This window comes from Oreochromis aureus, linkage group 22 (assembly GCF_013358895.1).
Source record: "Oreochromis aureus strain Israel breed Guangdong linkage group 22, ZZ_aureus, whole genome shotgun sequence".
Classification (NCBI taxonomy): Eukaryota; Metazoa; Chordata; class Actinopteri; order Cichliformes; family Cichlidae; genus Oreochromis; species Oreochromis aureus.
This window is the reverse complement of record NC_052962.1, coordinates 26,627,173-26,646,333: the sequence shown is the minus strand read 5'-3', so window position 1 is coordinate 26,646,333 and position 19,161 is coordinate 26,627,173. Positions and strand designations below refer to the sequence as shown.

Below are 19,161 nucleotides of genomic sequence, written 5' to 3'. Positions count from 1 at the left end.
AGATGTGAAAAAGTTGAACGAGGAATAAAAAAAAACATAAAGCAGGACATGTGGTCACCCAGCACACAGCTTGTGTGATCGTACTACATCTCGTTTGTGCTACATGTGTTTGTCTTTACCATAAATCTCACACAATCATAAGAAAGATGCTTTTCCCTTTACATGCGCACGCGTGTTTTAATACACGTGTATGAGCGTAAGCAAGTGTACATTACCCACATGCCCTCTCACTGAGTACAAGTGCAAAGTACACAGCCAGAAGGCTGTTCTCATTCAATGTGCAGATGAGCACACGAGAGAACGAGAAAGCACCACAGGGACAAAGAGCTTGTATCTCAACTGTGTGTCACTTTTTATTGGAACAGAAAAAGCAGGGAGGTCACTGGTACAAAAAAAAAAAAAGAAGAGAGAACGAGAGAGAAGCGATTGTGATGGTGGGTAGTTTTGCAGTGCGGTCACTTGGTGCCGAGGGTGAGCTTCTCCAGGTCATGGATGCCCTCCTTGTCAATCAAACGGACGGTAAAGGAGGGGAGATTCAGGATGAAGCGTTTGTTGAGCTGTGAGAGGCAGAGAGAGCAGACACAGGAGGAAATTTAACAAAAATAAGATGAATGGATTTGGGATGAAGTTACAGAAAACCAAACTTTATCTAAAAAAAAATAAAAAATAGATGCAGAGAAGCAGGGTAAGAAAACAGGTGAAAAGTGACATACTTTACACTCCAGCTATTTTTACCTCTGTTATATTTAATAATCTATACATGCCACTGTTCAAAAAACTCAATATCCTGCTGTTTGTATGATGTGAACCTATTAATGTGTCAAGACCGATCAAAGCTCCCAGGTTGCCATTACACGTGAAGCGAGCGTTTCGAAGGATTTCAGTAAAAGGTGTTAAGTGCATTTACTCTTTTATTCTGATCTGTAGCCATGAAAATATGCAATGCTTTAAATATGAATGTTGCTGCAAAGAGAGTTTTAAAATGAGGACGCTGCGTCACAGCTTCTGGGTTACCAGATCTAATCTAAACCTACGCAGATGTAATAATATGGTCAGAAGCTCCCCTTCTGTTGTTGAGTTACATTGTAAATACAACACACAATATTTTCATCTCTTCTTCATTTATGGACGAGAACAAGTGCGGTCACAAAAGACAGTTACAAGGATTGTAATAAAATGATTCCCAACCAGTTTTCTACTTTGTTTAATTTATTCATGCATAAAATATAACTGACTATCAGATGTCCAGAAATTATAAGTAAATGCACAGACTTCCCTAAGGAAAAAGACTTGACTCATAAATGTGCGACTCATAAAAGTCATCCCCAAAATATAGCAGGCTAAACTGATAGTAAGCTTGTGGAATATTTGAATAGTTTCTCTTAAGTCAGTAGAGCAGGTCATCTACTGATCGGAAGGTTGGTGGTTCGATCCCTGGCTCCCCCCAGTCTGCATCCCAAATATCCCTGGGCAAGATATTAACCCTAAGTGGCTCTCCGATGCGTCCATCAGAATATGAATGTGTGTGAATGTTAGTGAGAACTTAAAATTGTAGAACAAAGTGCTTGTTTAAATGGGTGAATCTGGCATGTTGTATTAAGCGCTTTGAGTACTCCAGGAGAGCTATGTAAGAATCAGTCCATTTATATCTTAAGATATCGCCACCACAAGGATGGGATGGGCGGATAACCTGGATTCAGAAACAACACTTGGAGACCACAGAGGCAAAATAATCAATAAGTAAAAACATAAACAGCTCTCTCATGTAAAAACTGGATTATGATAATAAGAGTAATCAAAAGTAAGAATACATAACTTTTTAAGGTAATAGACAGGTGTTTCTGCTTTACCTTTGTGGAACAATATTGACTTTAAAAAAAAATATCTGTCTGTGATCATGTAAGAAATCTCAACCAATCAAATCAGGAGGCGGACAGACCTTTTGCCTTCCCAGGTTACAGAGCTCGCTGAAATTGTGGACACTGGAACAATCGAAGTAACTAAAAATGTTTTAAGTGTTTTAAAAATGGGCAGCAGTGTGAGCTTTGGGACATCTGCACAGGGGGTAGTGGAAGTTGTCTAATGCTACTTAAAAGGGTTTTCACACATAAATTAGATCGGGACACTTTCCACAGCTGTCCTTTCTCGCGTGTAATCCACATCAGGGATATTACCGTCAACTCAAAAACATCTGTCCTTATATTCAGTCTTTTTCAAGACAACCATCAGGATGAGGCTGAGACAGCTACATGACTGTGATCCAAGTGGTTGTACTGTAGTACTCCCACATCACCTAAATAATCACCAAAAACTAAGAGTGAAATAAGTAAAAACGTGAAATGAAACAAAAAACTAACACAAGTAAATCTACTCTGGAAACAACAACAAAATCTAAGAAATAACGTCACAAAACTATTATAACTGTGACAGGAACTAGATGCTGTAAATACTGCGGAGATACATGTATGACTATTAAATACCCGAGAGTATGTGTGGAACTGTCAGAAGTTAATCTTGACATAATAAATATTTGAATAAATATCGGTTTTCATTTATGCGAATGAAAAAAGAAACTGCTTCAACTCACTTCTTCACCACACTTCTTCAGCAGATCTACCGCTTCATCCCGACTCAGATCTAGAACAAAAAGAAAAAGAAAAAAGAAAATACAGTTTGTGGTGCATCATACGGGGGTCACAGGTTACTTTAACAAATGCTGGAATTAACATAAAAAGTTTGAGCTGTAAGACTGAGAAAAAAAAAGTCATTTATCACCACCAGGAAAAAGTCGTTTATCACCACGCCTCGAGCCAATCTCCTGACCCGAGTGTGAACAAACTCTATAACCTCTGCAGTGATTTCATCATCCTCTCCATTTCTCTGTCTCACAGGAACAATGAGAAGAAGAGAAAACAACAAGATACGAGGCGTCCGTATGCACTGACCTGGTCTGTAGTATCGGTCAAGAATGGAAAGAGTGAGGTAGGCTCCGTAGCCGTGGGCAGCGAAGGGGGCCTTGGCCAGGGAAGACAGGTAGTCCATGTAGTAGAGACCCGGGCCGTCTGTGTCATCATAGCCCGCCAGCAACAGGTTCACGTGGTATGGAGTCTGGAGACGCAGGAGGAGGAGGAGGAGGCAGCCGAGGATTAATATTCAAGTTTATAACCGTGAACAAACAAACTAAATGTGTTCAGTTTTAAACGCAACACCTCTAGAAACAGGTTCCTACGTGCGGTTTAGTTCAGAGCTGCAGGATCAGAAATGTCATAAATCAGTGCTCATGAACACCTGTAGGAAGACTTCACATCTACCTGTGTGCAGCTCACAGTTGTCAGAAACCAATGCAGAGACTATAAGCTCAGTTTTAACAAGGCGAGTAACAAAACTGAGCTACTGTTAGTGTTAGTTACCTCTGTCAAGGACACTTCATGATTTGTTTAGACTGTCTGATAGCACGATTATTAAAAGATTTATGGGTAAGTCTGGAAGACAGATTTACCAGAGATGGGTCTCGGCTCAACTTAGCAGAATCGTTAACATTTGGAGCTAATTTAAGATTTGATCGAGACATTTGCGACAGAGCAAAATCCCCTAATGGGACTGGTACATCCAGAGACTCAATTTAACCTCTAACTAAAAGCCCAAACCATGAAATAACTGCCAGACAATTGAGTGTTTATTAAATTATCTGACAAAAAAAAGAAAATTAAATATTAATTAGCATATGAGTTTTAATATTTCTATCATATTTGTTCCCCCCTTTTTAACTTTATTGCTTAAAATGCTTAAAATCAAAGCATCAAAAGGGCGATTGAGTGGTTACTGCGTTTAATCCTTGCTTTTATTGCTCATCCATCGAAATCCTCTGACAAGCCAACTGGATGCATTTATTCAGATACTGGAAAGCTGCTCCAGAAACACTGAAGACACGATACAAGTGTCTTAAGAGGCTTTCTGATATTTTTTGAGGAGTGAAGTTTGGATCCACCAGCTGCAGGCCTCTACTCTCATCGGGCATCACATGAGGTACGATTTTGAACACGGTGCTATGTTTATTGTCTCCATTTAAAAAGTTTACTTGTCTGCTCCAATTAGAGGTGCTAACACTTCCAAAGATGATTTTACTCCAGGAGCCAGCTCACAAGATTAAGACGGCACTTGAAAAGTGCAACTTCTCTTTCTCAACTTAGCCCAAATAAATTGCTCCTAATTATCGACTTTGATTTTTCCACTTAGCAGAGACGTGGCGTGCCGCACACAGCGGCAACATTAACAAAACATAAGCAGCAGTGTGACAGAGAGAGACACGCTAGGGGACGAGTTGGAGAGCGGGTTTGCAACGGAGGGAGCGGAAAAGGTGATAGTGGGTCACAGGACAGAGGAGGTGAGTGTTTTTGTGTGTTTAAGGGGGGGAAAAGGAATCAGGGTGTCGTCGGCAGTGTGACATCTGCTGGGAGCCAGCGCCCCCCATCCCTACCCCCTCCCTCTGTCTTCATCCCTTCTTTCACTTGCCCCCCCCTCCCACTCCTGCTCCTCCTCCTCTCTCCGCTGCCTTCACCCTGTGCCCTGGAGTAGCGCCAGGGCTCATTAAAAACTTCTAAAGTCGTTTCTCTTGCCCCTACCCCCCTCTCTCTTTTCAAATTACATCTTTTACGCTCCCAGCCTCGTCTCCCTTCTCTTCCTCCAAAACACCAACTTTCTATCTTCGCTGTTGCAAGCTCTTGTTTCTCATTTTCAATACAAAAAAAAAAAAAAAAATCCCTTTAAAGCAGGACTAATTTTTTTGGAGGGGGTTAAAACAACTTGTGGCCTAAATTCTGACTGAAGTAGAAGCAGAAGGGTAATGTGTTGCACGAGGAGGAAAATGGGGACTCTTAACGACAATAAGACTCGCATTACACCAGGCACCTGCCCTCGTGCTTTAATTCATGTCTGAGACGACCTGCTTGTTTCTGTGACTTGTGGGTTGGCGCTGCGTGTGCCACGAGGGCAACGATGATCGCTGCGCTCCCTGTGGGAGCAGGCTTTAATGTGGGTGTATTTTAACGACGGTTTCGAATGCGCGCGCACACACACACACACACACACACACACACACACACACACACAGTGAGAAAGAGAAATGGTGTTTGCAGGAGTGCACAATGAGCGTGAATCTCAGGATGAATATCTTAATGTGTGTGTGTTTATATGTGTGTGTTTTAACTCCTATGTGAGCTTGCAAACGCCCCAGTGGCGTCACCCCCGCCCACCAGACAGCTGTCTCACTGGTTACATGTAACAATGATACAGTCTTGGCATCAAAATAACCTTCCCTTTCCCATGTCACCTTGGAGGGAACCAGGCACCTTGTTAACCCTACCACCTGAACTCACACCCCAGTTAATACGCAAACAATACACATCATATGTTTTAATCCTCCCTGCCGTGACTCCTGCTCACAGCCAAGCAAGGCGACTGTTGGGCCATGAGACAAAAGGCTTCACCCGTAACCCCTGCCATCGCCTTAAGCAGACACAAACCTGCTTTAGATGGAGGAACAGCTAGCCAAGAATTACTCCAACACTGCCCCTCCTTTCATAGCTCCAATTTGTAACTTTACAAATTTGGCTTTTGCGAGTGACACAGTAACATGGAAACTGCAAATTTTCATTTGCAGGACCAATTTAAGTGTGTGACCTACAGGCTAAAGCATACACAAAAAATTCAAGACGCAATAAATAAATAAAAAAAACCCTTTAAGTATCATCAGAGAGTATAAAAGACACATGTAGCTTTTAGTTCTGAAAGTGAAAAGTAAACAAATGTGGATGTGCTTTAAACTTACATTCTATCTACTGGCCAGTAGGGGGCGACTCCTCTGACTGCAAACAGTTACATAAAAATCTGTGGCAATCTGTGTCCTGTGACCTCAGAGTTTAAGGGCCCAGTTGATAGTTTCAGGTCATACTGACTAAAACGTGAAGTTGATCTAACAGTCACATCTGACCCTCGCTCTTTGAACACACTCAGCTCGAGGCTTCATCACGGACTTTACAAACTAATGGTCGATTTTACTGTAACTGTAGTCAAGGGACACGTTTTTGGGTTCCTGCTTGTAATCCGAGTTCTAGTGACCAATCATGTTTGAGCGGTCTTTACCTGCTTTGAGGTAAAGAGTCCATGTGTTTGCTGACTTTCAGTCTCAAAATCAAGAGTATTTGTCATAGCAGATCATTAACTGGTCTTTAATTTGTGACGATTGAATCTGGTTAATTAGAATACATTTTAACATATGGAGCTAGTTCCCTCAAATGACTGTCATTTTTCACCTTTTCTACTTCTAATTCAGCCTTAGTCAACAAATGGGGTTAATCCATATCTGGAAATGCCATGGGCTATCAGCTAATTATAATTTTCAGTCTCTCACTCAATTATTTTTTTGTTTTAAGAATTTATGTGTGTTCCTTAACAACAACGGCAAACAAACCATTAAAACAAAGTGCCTATATCCCTTATCTGCTATTTAAGGCGGCTGTTCAGGAAGTCGTAAAATATTGGGTGTTTTCCCCAAGTCAGGCCAAGTCAGCAGACTCGACAGCATGTTCCCCAATTTATCCACCACCTTACTAAAAAAATAAAATAATCAACAGCTCTAGTGTTTCTCAGTGAGCTTTAAAGGTTTTTGCTCACATAGAACCAATTGGGTACCAGCTGGCTATAACCTGAAGACTAATCCGAAGAACAGCCTGGGCAGCGTTACGTTTCTCCAGCCTGAGTGTATGCAATCAGTCACCACTCAAGACAATGTTTGCATTTCTACCAAAAGTGCTGCAGAACACTTCAGAAGCTGTACTTCACTCTAAACAACGCCAGGTTTAATAATCAGCCCGCAACAACCACACGAACACGACAGGTATCAATTTGATACCAAGTACATAGAGGGCCAGTATTGCTGATAGCGAGGGGAGAACAGTGTGTTCATGATTTATGAGATGAATCATCGTCAATTTTCAAATTCTGGACACACTTCAATCACCACTAAACCAATGTGATTTTTACTTTCCACGAGTTATTAACCAACAAAACACACCTTTCAGATTTTCTTGTAAATGTTCTTTAGCCTATAAATAAAATAGACGTGACAGTCAGCACGAAAAGGTTCAGACATTTTTCATAGTGCATGTTTCATTTTAATACTATGAATATTGGGTTGATCTGCTCACCTGTAGTAAAAATAACTTCTGAAACACTCCTGGTGTGATTTGAAATTGATGGACCAAATTTGTGTTGGTCACACGGCCTAACAGAAACACCCTTTGTGAGTTCCCAGGATTAGGCATCCAATATCTGACCCTAAACTTCCTAATCCTGTGGGAGTGGTTATTTACAAATGTAGAAACACTTTTAAAAAAGCTAAAATCAGATGACAGCTTGTGGTTTCGAGATTACATTTCACCAAACACAGCCCTCCTTTTGTTCTTCATATGGATTGTTTACCAGCATGCAACCAAAGCAAATGTGACTGGTTGATATTGCTCTAGACACACAAACCAGGAAACTTCTGGTAGCTTGCCTACAGATATCTGCATTTTTATAAATACTCCAAAGCCCTAATCTAGCTCTTTCTACCAATTTCCAGTCTTTGCGCGATTTAAACTAGTGAACTATTTTTTGTAGACAGGAGAGAGGCATCCGTCTTCTCATCTAAACCATGAAGAAACTTCTCTGTAGTTGTGAACACAAATTAAGGTCAGGCTTCTAAAAAATCATCACAAAGTCATCCCTAAACACTCCTCTGCCACGTTCCAGCACTTCCCTTCCTGCCATCTCTCCCCTCCTCCCTCCCTTCCCCTTATTTTTGCACCCTGCCCCGGGGCATGTTCTCTTTATTGGCATTTCTCCTCAATCTGCTGTATTAATTGTTCATCTGTGCAGGAGCAGGGGAGCTGCGTGCAATATGGTGCCAGTAATTATTTGTACCCACTGTGTGCCCATGCTTAAAAATATTTTACAAACCCATACGGGGTGAGCTGTAGATCACCACTGCACTGCAGCGATCTAACTGTTGCAGCACTCTTATAGAAAAGGGTAAAAAATAAACAGATTGAACGTCACCTATTTGAACAATATATCTGTTCAAATGGGACATTTAAGGTTCTTCATCAGCCTCAAAACAGCTTAATGCTGTCTTTACAAACCTTTTGAGGTTCCCTCCATTAAAATTAACCTCATGTCTTGGCCTGCTGTAGCTACCAATATCAAAAATCCATGATTGAGGAATTTTCTTCTGTTTTGTCCTGGGACTAAAAACATGTTCCTCCTTAACTTAGTTTGCTTTTGTCAAATAAGCCTGCCTTTTGTTTCTATAAAGCAATAGAATAACCATGATTTTTCCTTATAACATTATCGTTTTTATTCACTTTTACTGCAAACAAAAATGGGAGAATTCTTATTTACAAAAGATCTGAACAGCCGGGATCACACATGGCTGTAAATATTAAAAAGCAATCTAGAAACTATTTAAGCTAAACCTCACCAAGCCTGACTCTCCCTTACATTAATTGATTGTAACACGCCGAAATGCAGAAACCGAAATCAGTGAGTGATATCACAGTGTCTACGTCCATCCAGAACAATCCTGGTGATTAATTTGTGATTGACATACAGCATCATAACAGGATGACAAAAGTGAGTATAAACTGCTGATAAAAGGCACAAGCGGACTATAAACCACTCCTACATTCCTCATATCAAAGCAGAGCCATCAGATCCTCTCACTGTGTCAGAGGGTAAGGTTTTTCCTTTAATTTGTGACCTGTCCGTGCATCACAGCACATAAAGAGGAACAGCAAAACAAACAGAGGCAAAGCAAAGCATTCAGCCCTGGATCTTTGCTCTGTGGTGAGTTTCACACATATCATTACTAATATGCATGCAGCAGACCGAGGCCTCAGGTGATTATGCTGCTTTCCCCCCTCCTTTGTCTCCTCTCTATAGCTTGAGTGAACGCAGTACTCCAGAGGTTACCAGGGTTGTTTTTTTTCTATGCAACGGGTTGGTAAGCACATAGTCGTATATGAGCAGGGTTTCACTGTCTCTGCGCCGACATGCTCTGCTGACTTTAGCTAACTACACCTCCCGGAGGTCTGCGGCCACTGGGGAATGACATCTTTCAGACTCAAGGACTCATCTGTAATTTATCCTGCAGGAATAAAGCCATGTGAATTAACAATATACCACTGATTAATTTATCAGCCACTGGTTTTTAACCTAGGGCTCTGGACATGGAAGTGGGATCACAAATTTTTTAGGAGGGTAAAAAGATAATTTAAGGATGGCATAACGAGAAAAAAAATAGCTATACATGATTTAATCAGATTAATTAAAATATATTTCAACATATGCAGCATATTCCCTTGGACTCCTGGCATTTTTCACCTTAATCTACATCTAATCTAGATTTAGTCAACAAATGGGCTCTCAAACCATATATGAGAAATTGGCCTGTAGGATCAAAATAATATCTATCTTCATATAACACACAATAATAACATGGACTGAACCACCACTCACAACCACTAGCACTTTATATAGCCTCTGTAGAAATTATCCACATATCTCACTTATCTTAACTGCACTACTATATAGTTCTGTGTAAATAATCATTCTGTACATACAATAATTTTTAATCCTACAACTGTTTATAACTTGCATAGTTCACATTTCTGTATAACTGCATATCTCATATTTCTGTATAGTTTTTTTTATTTCATATTCTGTATAGTTTTTTTCATATTTATATCCTGTACATAGCTTGTACTCACTACAGCCTGTACATACTTATAGCATATTCATAACATACTTCATACCGTGTACATTATAACATACCATAATAGACCCATTTCTGTAATATACTTACATATCTATATTATTGCTAATATATATATATTGTAATATATCTATATCATGGCTAAAGCACTTCTGGATGGATGCAAACTGCATTTCGTTGCCCTGTACCTGTGACATGTGCAATGACAATAAAGTTGAATTCTATTCTATTCTAATTCTATTCTATATGGTTTTGTGGAAGTTAATGACGAAACATTAGAGACACACAACTGGTCATCTGTCAGTACTGAGTTAACACATTAGTAAAGTTTTACCACCAAAAATCAAAGCAAAAATACCAGATTAACAATCCTGACTAATAATTATAGTGGGCACATTTGTCAGCCAAATTTACTGAAGGAAAAATCTGTTTATTGTGTTTTATTTTTTCCAGGTAAATGATCCCAAATTCACTGATTTCAGATAGTCAAATGATATTCAAATTTCCTTTTCTTTCTTAATAACCTGAATCATTTGTTTATACCTATACCTCTGTGAAACTTGGCCTTTTCTTTGTATATCACTGTTGATTTTTTTTAACTCATCTAAAAACAAAACAAAAAAAACCAAAACAGTAGATTAAACAGAAAAATAGTTTATAAATAATTAATGACCTGGAGTCCTGAAGTCTTGACATAAACGCTGCATTAATTGCGTTGCTCAGATTTATTTTAGGTAGCGGTTCCTGACCCAAAAATAAACTTCAGGGCCAACACAGAATGGCAATATGTATCATAACATCCACCCAGTAGACTGTTCAAGACTTCAGCCAAGGATCTTTCTCGGTTTCACTCTTAAAAAGACAAGATACATTAGTTATTCTACATATGCAAGATGTTCTGCGGGGGGATGGGGGGGTGGGTAGCGGCACAAAAAAAACTTGTTTATACAACATAATTTGCAAATGTCCGTGTACTCTGGAGGTTGATGAATGTGAGGAGAGCATAGCTGGAGGAAGGTGTGGGATGCAGTAGAGAAAGTGCTATTGCTTCAGTTTCTGAGCACTCCTGAGAACGCAGCATTACTAAATCCTGCACTCATAAAACCAAATTCATATCCGTGAGGCACAAAAATAACGATACACTTGCAGCTTATGGCAAGGCATGAATATAAATGTTATCCCACAACATGCACAACCTTGACTGAATAAAACCATCTCGATCCTATAGGTCCCTCTGTGTGCATGTATATTGTATTTTGTGAGTATGTTGACTCCTACTCCTTGCACTCCAGTCAGTGTGCTGTTGTCTACTGGGTTTAGCCGTTTCCCTCGAGACCTCTACTTCTACTCCTCCTCCTGCTGCTGCTCCTCTGCCCCTATCCCCCGTTCGATGTGTCCCACATTCCCTTCTCTGCCACACTAATTGTTTTTTGTAATTATTTTCACCCTCCTGCTATTGTGACAGGCAGCGGCTACACTACTCTTAACAAATTACTGCATGAGATGCATCGAGGACCATACAGATGTCTTAGTAGAGAGTTAAAAAAAAAAAAAAAAGAAAAGAAAATGTGCATGTGTAGTGCAGGCTAAAACAAATTAAATGATTCATTTTTAGATTAGTTTGTACTTTAAAGCAACTGTTCAAACTAAATTACCAAATGTTATGCAGTTCTAGTTCCAGCTACTCAAGTATAATGCTTTTGTTTCATAGGAAAGTTGACATTATAAGCTAAATGCATAAAACAAAGATTCAGACACTGCAATCTCTGCAGAAAAATAAACTGTACTCTGACTCAATTCAATTTTATTTATATAGTGCCTAATCACAAAAATAGTTGCCCTAAAGTGCTTTATATTGTAATTTAGATTACAATAATACAAAGAAAACAGAAAACCCCAACAATCATATGAACCCCTTTAGACAAGCGTTTTGGCGACAGTGGGAGGAAAAACTCTATTTTAACAGGAAGAAACCTTCAGCATCTCCACTTACTGTACAGAAACTAAAAGAACTTGACACAAAGATTGAAACATTTTCAGGAAAGGTATTGCAAATCACATATTATTGTAATGTGTGAAGTACAGAAAGAAAGTGAAAAGTTTTGCTGTTATCATTTGGCTGTATTGCAAAAACAAAGGAGAATTAAACTCCAATGAGAAGTCCACGACTCTCAAACAGTCATCTCCAGGACAACTTAATCTTGAGCAACTTAATATGAGCAGTTTGGCTGAAGACCCAACTTTAAATGGAGCGGTACTTGTATAGCGCTTTTCTACTCCATGTGAGCTCTCAAAACACCTCATTCTGCCATTCATATCCACACTTTCTCTGCCCAAGCACTTTTATAACATTCACAGACCAATGGATGGGAAAACTCGGTTCAGTTTCTTGCCCAACATGCAGATTAAAGACGCCAGGTATCGAACCACCAACGTTTTACATGACCTTCTCTACCTCCTCCTACCTACAGCAGGCTATAGTTCCCTTAAGTTCTGACCAATAATGTGGGAGGAGTGATTCTTGTGAACTATGGAAGGACAGGCGAACGGCATGAGCTCATCTGTACTTTGGTTGAATGGGCTACAAATGAACAACCATGAATAAAATCTCAATCTATTAAATGCTAAGAGAAAATAGAATGTTTTTAGAAAAACAATTAAAACTTGATAAAGAGAAACGATTTTGTTTCTGTAAAATCAAAAAAGTTGCAGTAACTCGTGAGAGCAATGTGTGACCTTATCTGATGAGCACCTATTAATTTGCCTGCCATTTCTGACTTTCTGAGAACAAAAATGTAAATTATGCTCAAGAATATGTTACTTTATTTATAAAACTTTTTAGCTGTGACTAAAACTTCTTAGGGGGATGTCAGAAATTCCCCTTTGGAGAGAAAAAATAAATAAATCAGGTTTTATAAATCCAAACATATTCCTGTTAAGAGTTAGAGAAGTTTCCACGCATCAAGTATCAAAACAGACATTTTTTGGTTTCATGATTTCCCGATCAGGACACTATTTTAACTTTAGGCCAAAATCTGTAACATTGATGAGTTAAACCCTTTGGCATATTTTGTTCTTGTCAAAAAGTTTTCCTATATCTGTATTAAGGCTTTAAGGACAGAGAAGGCTGTGTGCACGAAAAACTGTAAAGCTCTTAAGGCCAATCAGAGAGATGTTTGTCAACTTCTTAAAATGATAAATAAATGCCCCCCACAACACAAAAGTAAGAGTGTGGGATGCTCCCCTCACAGTCAGTTAAACTAATTATTGTTGACTTAATAATGAACAAGCAGGATTATTATGGTTAGGGTAATATTTATTTTTGGCTATGTGTGGAAAAACATTTCAGGTAACAGAACTAAAAATAAAACTAGAAAACCAGAACTAACTGACATCGTATTGTATATGCAAAAAAAAATTAATAAATAAATAAAAATACAAAATTTTAATTTTAAAAAAAGGGTAGGAAATGTATTTTGCTTTAGTCAATTTAGTGTCACAACCTACATGATGAAGATCTGGTGCATATGGGGAAATTATGATTCGGGTGTGGTAAACGTGCAGACCTTTCGTCTACCTTTAGAGAGTGTCTGTTGTCAAGATGGGGGGCCGTGTCAAAACTATGTGGTACAACCAATCTGTGGGCTACTCATGCTTGTGCTGTTGTTGGACCATCGCCCAGTGACAGAGAAAATATGATATATGATTTCCCCTCACTATGATCAAACACTTGGTGACAGTGAGAAGGAAAAAAACCCTTTTAACAGGAAGAAACCTCCAGCAGAATCAGGCTCAGGGAGGGTCAACCATGTTCCACAACAGGTGTAAATACAAAGGGCTAAAGTGAAACCAGGTGCTAGACTGCTGAACAGCTTTAAGCTTAGGTCAGCTGGAGACCTGATGGCTCAGCAGTCATTCCTCTTATATTTCTTTGAAGTCTGCATAGTTGGTGCACTGTAATGTAAATTTTCTGCAGATGAGTCTATGCAGTCAAGAAAAAACAGGCAGACAAATGGATGTTGGAGGGACATTCGCAAAATCTGACTGATGAAATTTATGTCACTGGAACCCAAATGGACCTTAGTGCACTTGCATTAAGTATTGCCCTGTAATCCCCGCTTTACTCACCAGGCTATCAGGAGGCTGAACTCTGGATGTGTACAACATTATATATGGCCCGAAGTGCCACATATGTCACTGGAATTTAAAATTGAACTTGATAATTGAAGAATGTGAAAAGATAAACGGAGTACAGAAGAAAGTGATAAATAGTTTTTCAGGACCCCCAAAAAACATGCACTATTTCTAGAGACTGCATTTAACCCTGACTGAGCTCAAGTGTTCATTCTTCCAATAGCTTGCACTGTGCATGAACAGTCTAGAGAGGCATCAAGCAAAGCATAGCACAGCAGGTACATACAGCATGCATGAAGAATGAGAGTCAGTATTCTATGAGAAAGAGCCACTAAACTACTCGGCTAGTCTTTTTTAAAATATTTTAGCTACTAGTAAATTAGTCACCAGGAACATTTTTAACACAAAGACAAATAAAATGGTTAATTAACATTAAAGTGTTAAGGTACTGAACCCCCCCCCCACCACCACCACCTCTATATACTACAATATAACTTCTGCATGAAGAAACACAGATAAAGTAGCAGTAATTTGCGCATTTGGAAATCTCAGTCTTGGCTGTCTTGTTGTGTAAAAGATGTAATACAACACTAAAGGTCAAAACCAGAGTTTTTTGATAAGACATTCAGCAGATCTGCGTAGTGAGGGTGAGAGACAGGCCTGCAGGCTCAGGTGTTACAGGAAATCTCAGAGGGAGAACCCTCAGTCACCTTTCACAACAAGCTGACAAATGTACCTGGCTCTGTCAAAATGCATCTGCTGGTTTAACATGAGTGTCTCAAGCTGACAATGATACAAACACATGTGCCAACTCAAGTGGGAGTTCATTCCCACCTGAGCTCCTCTGTAATACCACCTCTTCAGCACCACCACAACGCTGCCGTGTCATCAACACACTTAGGGCTTCTGTTACTATGTTTTCATTTTCATTTTGAGCAAAGAAAATGAATTTCAAGTAGAAACTAAAATACATTTTTAAATTGGATGAGTAAACCTACCTTATATGGTTAGTCTTACTTGAATTAGTTGGTGATTTTATCATTTGTTCCCTTAAGCCAAATGAGATTGCAAATACTGGCAGAAGACTGTAATTAATTTAAAATAGAAATTAAAATATTTATAGGTATGTTCATTCATTACTCCAGGATGAATATGCTTAATTCAGACAGTGACCACTGGAACTTGGGATTAATTAGCAACTGTTTTGTTAACAGAGAAAATTTACAAGGATACTAGTGTTGAGATGATTTGAAAATAGGCAAAAGGGTAGAAGTATACTTGAAGCAAAAAGTAAAATATGGAGGAAGACAGAGTCCAAGGCAGAACAAATGCATCTTTGCAAGATGACATATCTGTGGGGAAACTAAGCGAGCTCGGGTTGTTTTCTGTTAGACATGATAGTCATTTGGGCTCAATCATATCTGAAACTAGTGACGAAAAAATGTTTAGCCGAACACCAAATATGATATATGTTGCATTATTTTGCTGATTTCTTTATTTTGTTTTATCTGCGCTCATTTTTGAAACCTTAAATCTTCACACCAATTATGATTTTACTCATTAAGGCAAAACTTTGTGATTTGTGGAGACTCACCTGCAAAGGATCAGTTAGAATGATCAAACTCTGAATAAGCAGGGTGGAGAAAATTTTTCATCCACAAAAGATATCACTTCTTTATGTCTGCATAGTGTGTATGAGGCACCTGAAGTCAAACAATTATACTGGTTATGATTGTAGTCTCTGCTCTCTAGTCTCAAAAGACCACATTTTCCCCAGGGCAAGAGAAAGAGAAAACAGCTCTCACGACCACTGCTTTACGTCAAGCTCGTGGCTGTGACAGTTTAAAAAAAAAAAAAAAATAGCAATCAGGTGAGGCCGCATTCAACAGGGACAAATAATTTTTACAATATCAAACATATAATAATAATAAAAAACGTGTGGATTTCTGATAGACATAAGGTAAAGTAAAATATTTTTTCTTCACTTTGTTAAGTGTTTTTTTAAAATCTTTTTTCTATCCAAACGTATGAACTCGTTTGTGAATTTTATTTTTCTAAGGATCTCTTTTTTCACAAGTCTAAATTGGCACATTAATGGGCCCATAATAGAGAGTGGGGTCCTGATGGTGTGACATATGCTGCTGGAAACTCAACACTTTCCTCCACAGATAAACATCAAGGTGTTGACTTAGTCAACTCAGTGCTTAAAAATGTTTAGCTTCCTTTGACATTTAGGTAATATATTAACTGATCTGTACACTTAAGAAAAATATCTTCCTAAAGTATTACTTATTACAACAACTATTAAGTGGCTGGACAAGGAACCACAAACTAAAGAAGAATGATTGGTCACTGCAAAAGAAATACAACTAACTAAAACCGACTAAACAAAAACAAACAAAGACGTGAGAATATTATGATCAAATCTGATTCTACTGATATAATTTGGATTCAAGTGCAACCCTATTGTTTTCAGCATTGAATGATCATATTAGGTAATCTTCACTGTGCCAACAAATTAACTAACAACTCAGACAAAGTTTTTTACTTATTGAAATAATGAATACACCTGTAATTTCAAGCTAATTCTTATATTAAAAGACAATGCTTGAAGCCATTCTTCTTCAATTAAAAAAAAAAAAGCACAAAGTAAAATGGACTGTAGTACTTAGGGATGTACAGATTGTCTCCAGTCACGGCCAATGTTGACGTGTAAAATATAAATCTGTCAAAAGTTTGTTCTTACTTATCTGGTTTCTGTTATGTGGTACCACCAAACTTCTTCATTGCAAGAGAAATAAAGAAACCTTCATTATAACAAAAAAATAAAAAAATAACTTAAATAATTTACAGTTTTCCAACTCTTTACCACACTGTCTTCGATTAGCCGGTGCAAAAATTAATGAGACACAAAAATTAAAATAAAATTGACCACTTTGACTTTATATCCGTGTAGTCTTACTACATTATTCTGTTTTTTTAATAAATATATCAGGACATTTACCCTGCTCCGAAGATAGTCTGCCAGGTTCTTTCGCGTGAAGTTTGCTGCTGCTGCTGGACTGAGCTCATAACCTAAGAAAAAGAAGGCACAAAGCTTTGGATATAAATGTTTTTAGCAAGCAAACTGGATTCCCGAAAACATTTTAGAGTTAAACTTAAAACCTATAAGGACCAGCAGCATCACAACGATCATGTCTGAGATCCTTACCGTTCCTCATTTTGTAGAGCTGCACATTCTTCTGGATGTACTCTGCAAACTGCACTGTGTCTCCAGCTTCTCCCACACACAGCAGCAAAATCTTCTCACTGAGCTTGAACATCTTGTCATAGTCTGAAAAAATATAAAGAAGAACACAAATTCATTAGTCTGTTCCTAAATTGTCTTACAGTTTGTAGTCAAACCTTTATACACACACACTAATCATGACCATGGTAACTTTGGGCTATTGATGATTTCTCTGAACTGTTCTTTTTCCAGCATAAAAAGGATTTGACTGACACCACTTTTTGGATTGACAAATACTCAGAACAATAAAAAAGCCCAAGAAACTGTAGTTTTACACAAGTTAGGAAGATCTCTCGGAGCCATCTCTGAACAACTACAGATTCCAAGATCATCCGTTCAAACAAATGTATGCAAGTACAAGATGTATGGATGTGTCACCACTTTGGGTCTTCCCCCAGGTGTTGGCAAACTGTCACTCTCAGATGAGAGGAAACTGATTAGGCTGTTCAGGAACAACCCAGGAACCACCCAGGAACCACCAAGGCTCAAGCCTACCTTGAACTAAAAACTGCTGGTGGCACAGTGCACAGCGAAGGGTGTTTGCATCGCCATGGACTGAGAGGGTGCCCACCAGGAAAGAAGCCCCTGCTCCAAAATTGCTGACCACATGGACAAGACAACATGGACCAGTCAACGATCAGAGTATTACGGCCAGACAAGACAATAACTGAAATATGGCCACAATGACAAGATGTTGTTTGGAGGAGTAAAGGTGAGGCTTTCAGATGTAAAAACACTGCATGACCTGTTAAGCCTGGTGGTAGCATCATGCTCTGGGGCAGTTTGCTGGCAGTGGTGCTGGTACTTTAAACAAAATGCACAGAATAATGATGAAGGGCTACCTCCAAATTCTTCAACCTCACCCCTATTTAACAACTTGCAGGTTGAAGCATCAAGAAGTGTGGTCAAAACCCAGTCAGAATTATGCAAGTCTGTTGATGGCTTCCAAAAGTATATGATCAAGGTACAACTTGCTAAGGGAACCAAATAACCAAATAATCCTGAGGATGTGTGAATATATTTGACCCTGTGTGGGTTGGTGAAAATACGAAATAAATTGAAACTTGTTCTCCCAACTCTCATTTTTTTATTCATTAAAGATATATGCTATATAATCATTTCACCCTGCAAAAAGAACAGATTAAACAAATCATTAATAGGTTAAAATTATCCATGGTGAGTGTAAGTAAACTTCCATTTCCACAGTGATGCAGTGACTTTCACTTTCGTTGTCAGTAACCTTCTTATGGCAGCTCATGCTAAGGTTGCCAACTTTAGTTACGAATGAAATGTAGAGTTGATCTATTAGCTAGGAAAAGGTTATGATAATGCTGAGAAAAAAAAAATCAAACTGCGATAGAACATATTATTTGCTACTCTACTGTTAGCTTTGTTAGCTCTAGTCACATTCACAGTGTATAGTTACATGTAAATATTTAGCAAAAAGAATAAAAAATGGTTCAAGTACTACTTATTAGAAGCAGAAAGTCGGTTTAATGCATTTAGAGACTCTAAAATGTAGCTATGTTAGCAAGTGTGTCTAAAATAACCGGCTATGCGGCTAAGGCTACAAGCTAACGCGTTGTCATACCGTGTTTCATCTGAATGATGCTGCTTGCTGCAACATTATCAGCGGCGACGAGGACAAAATCCGGTCCCTGTATCCCGATTAAATATTCCATTCTGTTGAACTGACACAAGTTGGAGTATTTATATAAAACAGATTAAATTATGAGCAGTCTCTTTGCCTCGCCTGTATGGATTACACAGCAAAAGTTTGTGATAGCCGGCGCACAGTCTTTACGTCACAGCAAAGGAAGCTCGTGTTTTCCACGCGACGCGGGCGGGCAATTTGAACGTTCGCTGTTGTTGTGTGCCCTGTGTTGGTTGAGTTACAGTCTGATCCGCTGTAAGAGAAGAAAAAAGA

The 19,161-nt window shown here is 38.8% G+C and overlaps 1 protein-coding gene across 1 annotated transcript; it reads right to left on the bottom strand.

Moving 5' to 3' along the window:
• Positions 1-328: 328 nt before the first annotated feature.
• psmb2 (proteasome 20S subunit beta 2) lies at positions 329-18,952 on the bottom strand. The gene is made up of 6 exons (XM_031735809.2): positions 18,826-18,952; positions 17,157-17,279; positions 16,950-17,020; positions 2,946-3,108; positions 2,588-2,637; positions 329-557 (listed from the first exon to the last, which is right to left on the bottom strand). Exons 1-6 carry the CDS (start codon positions 18,914-18,916, stop codon positions 456-458), a joined length of 600 nt encoding a protein of 199 aa, XP_031591669.1. The 5' UTR covers positions 18,917-18,952; the 3' UTR covers positions 329-455.
• Between the last annotated feature and the right edge of the window lie 209 nt (positions 18,953-19,161).